This window comes from Musa acuminata, chromosome BXJ1-4 (assembly GCF_036884655.1).
Source record: "Musa acuminata AAA Group cultivar baxijiao chromosome BXJ1-4, Cavendish_Baxijiao_AAA, whole genome shotgun sequence".
Lineage (NCBI taxonomy): Eukaryota > Viridiplantae > Streptophyta > Magnoliopsida > Zingiberales > Musaceae > Musa > Musa acuminata.
In genome coordinates this window covers 25,825,573-25,836,493 of record NC_088330.1, presented here as the reverse complement: position 1 = coordinate 25,836,493, position 10,921 = coordinate 25,825,573, and the positions used below count along the sequence as shown (strand labels likewise).

The window sequence follows — 10,921 nt, the reverse complement described above, 5'->3', positions numbered from 1 at the left end:
AAAACTTGATCGGCCTTGGAAATGATGTATCCATTGTTAATGAGAAGGCAATTGAAGAGACCGAACAAGCGGTATACTAATGCGATATTGGATACCACTCTCCATTTTGCTCTGGATAATTAATTTTACTTTGGCTATGGATAATGTGGATGGAACATTGAGCGACAAAAGAGAAATAAAGATTTGATTTTATTGGAAATGATGATAGTAATGACGTTGAATTATATATATATATATATATATATATATATATATATATATATATATATATATATATATATATATCATCTCTCTAATATACTTGAAGTTTGTTTAAGGTAGGTATTTGGACCACAATTCTGAATCATTTTATACTTTTAATCTTTTTTGCATTTTATATATATTAGTATATATATATACTAATATATATATATATATATATATATATTTTGTGGGATGGAATGAGAGTATTAAGACACACCAAGTTGATAATTAATTCGAATCAAAATTACTTGTACAGATATCAATTCGGCTTCTAACAACCAAAAATGTTTTCACAACTTCTCTAGTGGAGTTTCCACTTGTAACCTTGCATGCATCAATATCCAACTGTACTATTTCTACATGTTAAATAAATAGCCTTTTAATAAAGCTAATGGAGTTAGCCAATGGATTTGAAGTGATTAAAAGTTGGACTCTAATTAATCAATAATTGTGATTTAGTTTTGATTTTTGGACTGCAATCGATCCAAGATTCTTGATGAAGGCAAGCTTCGATTTCGGAAACAGAAAACAAAGTAAACAAACCCCCTTAACGAAACCAAGAAACGAAGAAATCAGTAACCGCAGAATTGTCCGTTTCGATTGCTCTACTTTTTATAGCTCACATTCCTAAAAGAAAACCCACAGCTTTCTTCCGTTTTGACAGAACAATTGTAGAAGGTAGGAAAATTACCGCAATGCAATACTGGTCGTTTTGTTACATGCTTGATTACTATAAGGTACTAGAATAGAAAATGTTGCTCAAGAAACATAAATCAATGCTTAAAGCAAAAAAAAAAAAAGATTGGAGCCGGCTATGATACAAAACCAGATATATAAATGATATTTCATGGAAAAGTTCCCGGCCTGATAGAAAGCAACACAGAAGGACAAATCAGAATACAGAAATTGTCACCTACAAGCACAAAGGAGGGCAGGGATTTTGATAGCCATATAAAGCTATGTAACACCCACATCAAACCTTGGGATCTGAAGAAAGAAGTCCCATCTGTTCTGTAAGATGATTCATGTGGTGAGTACTGTTCCACACGCTGTCGACATTGCTTTGCTGATACTCCTTTGCTTCTTGTATGGTGGACTCGACTTCCTCTGTGTCTCCTGATAGAGGGCTAGCCATGAGGAATTGTTCCCAAAACGCATCAACAATGCCCGGAAGCTTCTCATCAGTATTATGAAAGTTTACATTGCAATCTGCTGAGTGATCATCTGTCTCAATAGGCACAGCCTCTTGCAGTGCCGAAACATTTGGGTTAACATACAAGTTCTCCGGCTCTGGCACAACCAAGTTCTCAACCGGAATGTTAATAGCATCATCATTGGCCACTATTTCGAGTAGCTCAGGAAACTCAGGAATGCTAATATCAGTTGGAGATAAAGAAATGTCCTCCGGAACTGCAGATAATACTCCCATGTCTGTCAATTCATCTGCTCCCATCATTTTTGTATCTACGGCAGAAGACTGATCTGATGATTCAGCCGAAGCTGAGCAAATTGCTGAAAAGCCAGAGCTCGCAGGCATAAATGAAACTCCAGAATTTGAAGGGACATCCGAAAGAGTAACAGCAGAATTCAGACTTGAAGTGCTATCAAAAGTTTCAGATGGAGAATGGAAGTTCTCTATGAAAAGATTATCTGAAGTGCCCACAGATTCCAGCATAGTAGATGTGTTCATTTTTAGAATTTGTCTCAACATTGCTTTGGCTGCTTCATTGATCAATGGCTGGTACTTAACTATTTGCCCTTCAGGCTTTTCGCCATCCGAACTGCCTTCTTTCGGCAGCCTTCGTTTTTTGTTAACTCCAGTTATGCGTCTGCTTCTATCATTCTGCTCCACAAGTTGTGTAAAGAACCCAGGGCTTCTCATGGCCTTTGCCAAGAATGACATCATTTGTTGTTGCCTCTGTTCCATTCCTTTAAGGCTTTTCATTAATGTCTGTAACTGATGATCACTAGCTTGCTGCTGCTGCCGCAGCCTAATAAGCTCCTGCATAAGTACATTCTTGTCCCTCTTTAGCCTCTCAACTTCTTCTTCTAACCCAAATTTGCCCACCTCAACACATGCTGTAACTGAAGCACTCTGAGATGGAGTCTGCTCTTGCTGGCTATGCCCGTGAACATGGGAGGGTTTTCTCCTGTTGATAGTCTTCAACAAGTGCTTTTGGCCTCTTAAAAATCCCTCATTTGCAAACTCCCAGCGATCAGGATCGACTTTCCTGAAACCCTGTTCAAATGTCATCAAGAACCACCACAAAGGGAAATATTAACACCCTTAAATACATAATTTAGAAAGAAAAAAAATCACATTTTAAAAGAGAAAAAAAGGAATGCTTGGCATCAACATTGACTTTAGATTATTGGAGAACTATCCCAAGCATCAATAGGCCTAGCAACCAAGGATTGTTGTTTTGTGGCATGGAGGTGTGCCAATGCCGTTCAGCATGGCGGAAAACTGTATCGTGCTGGTTAGCACACAGCTCACTAACTAGAATATGCCAAAAAATATCCTAGCTGTGTTAGCATCTCTCATATAGGTTAGCCTGACATGCGCCGAAACTATCCGGCATGGTATGTTTTGACCAATCCCAATATGTGCCAATTGCCACAAAAATTCTTGCTAGCAACATAAGAAACAGGATGCAGAGGCCATTAATTTTGTATTTCAAAGTTTTTACTCAAAGGAGGTTGAGAAGCTCTGGCACATCATCGTAGTGGCTTAAAATTTCTTAGCAGAGAAGATTTAGCAGCTCTGCTTGGGCAACTCTATTTCTCCACAAACAATCAGTGAAATTTGTCACCTAAGTTGTGCTATTGGACTTTATAGAATGAAGAGCTCACACTAGAAGGCAAAGATTTCATCGTACATTGACTTTATATTTCAGACAAGTACTCAATCCAATGGGGAATATTGGAAAGTCAAGAATTTGAGAGATAAAAAGGCTAACTCAGGAGTCTGAGTTGAGAAACCCTACTGACACTGAGAATAGATAATCCAGAACAAGCGCTGGGCATATATAATCTGGACAAAAAATTTAAAACATCTATTTTCATATTTCTTCACTTCTTGGCCATTCTACGCAAGCTCTATTATTAAACTAGAAAGCAACACAATTACCTGATGCATAAAGAATTTTTAGGTTATCTGCAAGCATTCATCTTAGACTATATTCTGAAAGGCCTTGTTTGAAGGTTACAGACATGTCACTCTCAAACAGTGTTTTCATAGTAAAAGAATAAAATTTAACAAATCAGACAAGAAAAAAAATGCAAACTATGTGTATTATGATAGGTAAAGCTATTCTATTAAGGTTATAACTTTGTCATTTGATACCAATAGATAAATTTGTTTCCCTTTGTAGAAGAAACAAAGATGCCTTCATGAATGTTGTCAGAAAAATAAATAGAAAGAGAACATGGAATAGAGAAATAATAAAGGGAAAAAACCACAAAAAGGAATAGGTAGGGAAAGCACAGTAGCACAAAAAGAAATATGGTAAGAATCTATAGACTAAATGCTGAAAAAGAATAAAAAGATCAACAGAATAAGTTAATTTCCAGTCCTTGGAGTAGTAAAATATGCATACCATACATAAAAACAGGCAGGACACTTTCAAATTTGATCTAAATCAATAAGCATGCATCAATTATTTGAATGGTTTTGTTGAATACACAAATGGAAAACAATGACATGATTCTCTGTGATATCTGCCAACATAAACTTGAGAAGAAAAGCATGAGATGTTTCAAATACAGAAATAATTATCCAAGTCAGTCGAACATCCATACATGGAAAAACTAATAGAAATCATTAACCATTTCATACATGTTAACTGCATATTTCTCCATTCCATGGAAATTTTGCTATCTTCTCATAATTTAAACTTGCCCATTAATCATTTCTGTTAATAAACAATTAACTATATTGCACTTTGTTCTGTTGTCTTCATTCATATCATAAATAAAGACTTCAGATCAGATATACTCCATGTACAACCTATTTCTAGTTCTATGCTGACTTCATCACTAATGAAGCAGTTAATAACTTCACCCTATAAACTATCTTTTTCCTTCAATTTTTAAACATTTTGGTAGTGGACCATGATCCTCTAATCATCAAAAACTTTAAGAAACAATTTTGAAACTTTGTACATATCATACATACTTTTTGGAGACAACTCAAGAAAAATGACACCTTGATTAAAAAGACAGCTTCTCTGTGCCTGGTGGGTACACATGTTACAATGATTGTTAGCTTTTCATTGTAACAGTCTAAAATGCGTATGGTGCAACATTTGATGTTTAGAACTTTATAGCTCAACATAGCATCCTCAAGATGATACAACAAGGGGAATTAATTAGATTAACATATACGTAGTGTGTAAGAATTTCAGAAAAAATCAAGCAATGGAATCAAAAGTCTAAATGTAAGAATTCCACTCTTTATAGGAAATTTATGGGTTTTCACTGGCTAAAAAGGTTCTTCCAAAAACTCATCAAAATCCTGGAGTTTTGGAGGGATATGTACATGAGAATTAAAACCAGACATATATGTAAGTGTTGAATGCATAAATGAGGCAAAGAGGAGAAAAAAATAATAGATTATATATGACAAGACTCAATAACAAATGGGACCTTCATATAAATACATAAGAAGATTCAAAACCAAAATCATCAACTCTGTCAGTTGACATTGGATCTATAAGTCATAGTTCATAGGTACTGACACTATTTCCAATACGATATGCCTGATCCATATTTGTATCATCCAAAGCTGATATGTTGATCAAACTTACCAACAAAAATCAGTAAAAATCACATGGTTGGAATCAACCAATTTTGGCTAATTCTATGACTTGTCAATCTTAAAAGAAGAAAATCTGAGAAAAAGCTGTTGAAGGGAACTGACATAGTTGCAAGTGTTGGAGGAAAGAATAGAGAAAGGGGAGTCTAGAGACTTAGTGAGTAGTACTTAAGTTCTATAACATAGGGATTCATCACATTGTTGCAAGAGATGAAGAAAGAACGACAAAGAGAAGAGAAACCATAGGACAGAGACCTAAGTAGCACTAACATCTAAAAATGCATACGGATTCATCAAAGACAAGAGATGTGGGATCTTCACTTATAAAGCCATGGTTATTTGCTAGAGTCCTTTTCTTGATTGTCTTCTCATTACCCAATAAACATAGTGATTAGAATGGTAAGAGGGAAACTGAGTTTAGGATTTTTTTGGTAAAAACAATATATAACAGTTATTTAACATGCTTTTTTTCCAAAAAGCAGTGAACAACTATATATAACAGTTTTTTCCCAAAACACAATATATAACAGTTATTTAACATGTTTTTTTCCAAAAAGCAGTAAACAACTATATTAATAAAGAGGCCTAATACAGGCAGTGCTCATAGCATTAGCACTCAAAAAAGAAGAGAAAGGATCTGACCAGTGAACCGTTCCCAAAAAAGCAACTATGGTTGAGTAAGCATATTTCGCCAACCAGTCAGCACATTGATTTCCCTCGCAAAAAATGTGGGAGATCCAAAATGCAGAAAATGAGGCAAGTAAACCAAAAATACATCGAGTAGTGTTAAGAAGTTCCCATGGAGATTCGTTGTTCTTCAAGAGAATATCAATCGTAAGTTCATCATCAGTCTCGATGTGGACTCTTTGATTGTTTGATTGTAAGGCTTGCTGGAGTCACAGTTTAATTGTCAAACATTTCAAAAAGATGTATATCTCGCCAACATTATGGATGTTTATTTTGTATAAACTCATCAAAGTTGTTTTTTAATGAATTTACTTCGATATTTCATGATTACATTCGATACAAATTTTTATCTTATATATTTCAGATCCATGTTTTTCTTAAGTTAGGAATCTTATAAATTTTGAATATAAAAGAATCTTATAAGATATCTAATTTTTATTTTACAATAATTTTTAAGTTTACTTTTTTTTTAATGTCCTGCTATTTTTGTGACTTTTATATCTTTATTTTTATATTAGTATCTAATCTGATCCTAATCTCCACATGATTAATGTATTGATCTCGATCTCAATCTTGAGAATGTTTCTAGTGGCATAGTTCATAAAATTCCCACCAACACAGGATTAGGGAGGGTCAATATACACATTGTTACCTCCTACAAACCAAAAGGGTATTCCATGAGGCAAACCCTATTCCCTAAGTTGCAAAGGGGCAATTGTATCATGGCACATGGCTAGCTTTCAATCTAGTGAATCATTCTATAACTTAAGACCTCATACTTAGAGAGATGTACTAGATACATAACTCGGGATGAATTGAGCATTAGGTAAATTGATAGCCTTGAAGATTCAAACATCTAATGGGAATAGTGTAACTTGAAAAAAGAAAAAATAGATGAAGCATTCAACTTTGGATATGAAAATCTACTTTTCTTATCTTCTTTAAGACAAAAATAAAAGAAATAAGAGGATGTAAATACAACAACTAGATTATATATTGCCATATAACTTGAAAAAAATTCAGTGTTAATTTCCAATAATGGTTAAATTTTTCTTGATTTTGGATATTCAGCTTTTCAGGAAAACAAAACTGTGTATTCATAGGTATGAAGTATGTCATCTGGTTCTTCAGTGATCTGAAGCTCTTAAACATTTAATCTTCAGGCCAATCGAAAATTGTTGGCAAAAATTCATACTGTTTCCACCTGATTTACCCTCTTGGAAATCAATGAAGTTAAACAATGCACAAAAGAATTGTACAGAAAAGTGACAATTAAGCCAAATGTTTTACATGCTTGTATGAAACTTAGGTCATGTTTACGTCAAACATAAGCAAACAACCACATCCTCCTAAATGCAGGTGAAGATCATACTTCGCATTACAAAAGCTGTGCAAGAAACTAATTAAGAATACATTGAAATGTGACACAACAGTGTCAAATGATTACATAATTGACAGCAACATGGTTACTTATGGAGCATATGTGAGTGAAGATAGTTAGCTAGGGCTTAGCTAAGTTTGGATTAAAACAAATTTGGCTAAATGGTTATTATTTTTTAATTTTCTTTTATATGTTAAGGATCCCTAAAATTTATAGAATTTGCATCCTATTTTATGACAGATTAGCTAGGAAGTGTCTTTAAGCCACAAAGAGAAGTTTTGATAGAATTAGATGGCTCCTGTAGTAGATTTTTAAAGAGTTACTATATTTACTTTATTTGGTAAGTTTTCTTACTTAGTATGCTTGGTGAGGCTATATAAAGGCTAACAATTTAATGTAATTAGTTGTGATGTTGAAGATGATGAAAAGATTAATTAAAACTTTTCTACTTCCTTATTGGCGCATGGCTGTCATCTTGCATGAGGCATGCTTGAGCAAATCAAAATATGCATGACACATAGTAATCAGTGCAACTCCCAAAATTGTCTTTTTTAAAACTAGAAAATTTTATATTTGAGTCCAAAGCCTTTTAATTCATTTTTTATTTGCTGTCAAACAATACCAATGTCTTGCTTTTACCCTTAACATTGCGAACAATTTAAATTCTCTTTGCAATAAAAACCACCTGTGTTACATGAAAGTGGCACAGGAACCTCTGATTTTGCCAAGAAATTCTATCATCACATTCAATCCATAATTCATGACCCTTCCTTTGAGAGTTCTCCCATTTGTATGTATTTCTAAAATGATATTAATTTACAAGAATTTTTTACTAAATATCAGCTACAGGAAAAATAATTTGATTGATAGCAGTAGAACATTTGAAACTCAATCAGGATTCAAACTTGAGATGCACAAGAAGAGTCTACAGTATTGAATGAGGACAACTAGAATGGGTCATGAATAATAATATCAGCCACCTATTAAAAGTTAAAAGAAAGTTAGACAAATGAGATGGTTCAAAGATTAACAAAGAAATGCTAAAATGTCTACTAATCTAAGTGAAACAACAAACCAAAAAGGTTAGTAAAAATAGAGTTGAATACAAGTGTTAAGCTTCTACAAAGATGTCAAGGCAGCAGACTCAAGGAGAAGACAGCAAGATGACTAAAATATTACAATGTCCGATATGGAAAATACTTGGAAGTTTTAACAGTACAAAAATGTGTTTAAGAGAGAAGAAAAGAAGTACTGACATAATAATCAACAAACAAATTTCAGAAATATCATTGAGAGGAGACCACAAAACAGATATCTAAAGAAAATTCAGTGAATTCAAGGAGACTTCAGAGGGAAAAATAATTTAATATAGAGCAAGATGCCATGGAAGTGACATGTTGCAAGGAAGTTCATGAAGGCCTATCTGAATCTAGTGAACAATTCACAAAAAATATTGTGAGAAATGATTTTCGAAAATATAGAATCAGACAGGAAAAAATAGTAATTTAGTAAATTTCACCATTATGCCTTAATCAACTTCATGCACAGAGGCCGGAAGGGCCACAATTGCATTTTCTTAGATCATCCTTTGAACTAATTGTGACAATTACAATTCATTGGATACTCAAAAGGGGTGAATAATAAAATATCCTTAAAACTAAGGGCTGTTCAAACAAAAGTGGACAAAAGAAGATTATTTGTCTGACTGTTGCACTTGGATACTTGACACTCATAAATTGGGTCAATGCCTAGAAGTGGACTCTTCTGTGTGGAACTCTATAACTACGTTATGAGAATAATAATATCGGTATGAAGAACAGCCGAAGGTAGTTGGACTAAGTTATCCTATGCAATTAAAGTCAAGTGGTGCAGCTTCATGCAAAAAAACCTAACCCAACTTTGCATGATCAAATTAAATCTAAAAAAGTCAAATTCAAACCAGACTACTCATATTTTTAATCTAGCAAGTTCTATTTACACTATAGAATTCATTGGATCACAATAATGCCAAATGAGTTGTATAAGATTATAGGACTTCTGGATGCCACAAATTCCAAAATCAATCCACACTTACTGAAAAAGACTATCACTTGCAAACAATATCGGCATGTGAGCACCAATTTTTGATAATCTTGTTATAGTTTATCTCCCATATGTAGCACATACTTAAAAACCATTGACGAATTCTAACTTTATTTAGGTCACAAAGCTAATAATACAACAGATTGAACAAATGGAACTGAAATAAGCTAACAGGAAGCAAAAATTTATTAGAATAAACTGAAGAGGGTTGACCGGAGGTCTTACATATGTATTAAGCTGCCGAACGAAGCTAGAGAAATTGTTGTGCTTGAAGTACTTAGGCAGGAGATCACGAGCAAACTCCGGCGGGTTCCACACCACGAAGCTATTATTCTCAGGCCCCCATGACACGATCGCATCGGTGGCCGGGTCATCGACCATGTCGTACGTCTTGCTGAGGAAAGGGGGAGGCACATTCCCGTTCAATCCGGGGTTCGGTACCGACGCTCTCTCCTTTTTCGCGGTCGTCGCCCCCTGCCCTCCATCTACCCCGCCGCTGCCGCAGCTGTGTTCCATCTATCCCCGCCCACCCTGGATCACGCCGTCCGGCCACAAGATAACCCTCACGGCAATCAGGCGGGCATACAAATCTTCCGTAGATGAGATCGGAGGCTAGGGTTTACAGAAGCAATAATCGGATCTCCCGAGAGGGTACAGCCATCAGAAGGGTGGGTTTTCCCTCCTCCCTGGGCAGATTTCTGGAATGCGACCGGTGGTATTTGTATGAGGACTGGAGCACCATCCTCTACAATGCTGATGAATTCACAATCAATGGTCGAACCGACGGTCATTGAGTAGGGTCTATATAAATGGACGGTCACGATGAGGCAAATTGACGAATAAAAGTCCCAGTTCCGCTGGAGAGGATCCCCACCTAGCGAACGTTCGCGAACCGACGACGCCATCGAGTTTTCCCGTGGTAGGACATTGGAGCATACAGATTAAACCCCATCTTTATCCATAATAACGTAGGTGGGTAGCGAAAGGATAGTTCCGATATTATGAGGAATATATGTGGATATCTTTGGACGGCTGGGGCCACGTTGAGCGTTATGGACGTCTAAAGTCGTGGAAAGAGTCATAGTGCTTCCAAGTTACTGGGTGAGTAATCCGATTGGATGCGTCGTGGGACCGAATACGGTCCCCGTTGGCACTCACATTACTTTTCGAGCTCGTTCACTTCCCAGTCCCGTACTCCTCCACTCGTCACTTCTCGACTCTCTCTCTCTCTCTCGTTCACTTCCCAGTCCCGAACTCCTGCACTCGTCACTTCTCTACTCTCTCGCTCTCTCTCTCTCGTTCACTTCCCAGTCCCGAACTCCTCCACTCGTCACTTCTCTACTCTCTCTCTCTCGTTCACTTCCCAGTCCCGAACTCCACCACTGGTCACTTCTCTACTCTCTCTCTCGCTCTCTCTCGCTCTCATTCGTTTTCCCTCTGCAGTGGAACCCATACGCTAACGTCTCCCTCTCCCCCTTTCGACAGGGTTGATCCCATTTCTTAACCAGAACCTCAACTTCATTCTCTCACCATCCCTTTAGGCTCAGTGACGCAACCTATGGCGACAAGCAAGCACAATAATTGCCGTGAAGGCAATAATTTAATTGCGGAGATGAAGGGATTTCGATGTAAGAGACAAAAAAAAAAACAATTTATTTTTTTTCTTATAGATAAGTCTCTATCATTTTTTGTTATTACTTTTTTCCTCTATT

At 36.0% G+C, this 10,921-nt stretch overlaps 1 protein-coding gene across 1 annotated transcript; it reads right to left on the bottom strand.

Moving 5' to 3' along the window:
- Window positions 1–1,058: 1,058 nt before the first annotated feature.
- LOC135651176 (heat stress transcription factor A-1-like) lies at window positions 1,059–9,999 on the bottom strand. Its single transcript, XM_065171061.1, has 2 exons — window positions 9,435–9,999; window positions 1,059–2,482 (listed from the first exon to the last, which is right to left on the bottom strand). The coding sequence occupies exons 1-2, from the start codon at window positions 9,723–9,725 to the stop codon at window positions 1,217–1,219; spliced, it is 1,557 nt and encodes a 518-aa protein (XP_065027133.1). The 5' UTR covers window positions 9,726–9,999; the 3' UTR covers window positions 1,059–1,216.
- Between the last annotated feature and the right edge of the window lie 922 nt (window positions 10,000–10,921).

Bases quoted from the DNA above. Each gene is read 5' to 3' on its own strand.
- LOC135651176 (XM_065171061.1), bottom strand. From the start codon at position 9,725: ATGGAACACAGCTGCGGCAGCGGCGGGGTAGATGGAGGGCAGGGGGCG. The intron at 2,483-9,434 runs GTAAGACCTCCG...ACATTTGAACAG, and splicing joins TTCGGCAGCTTAATACATAT to GGTTTCAGGAAAGTCGATCC.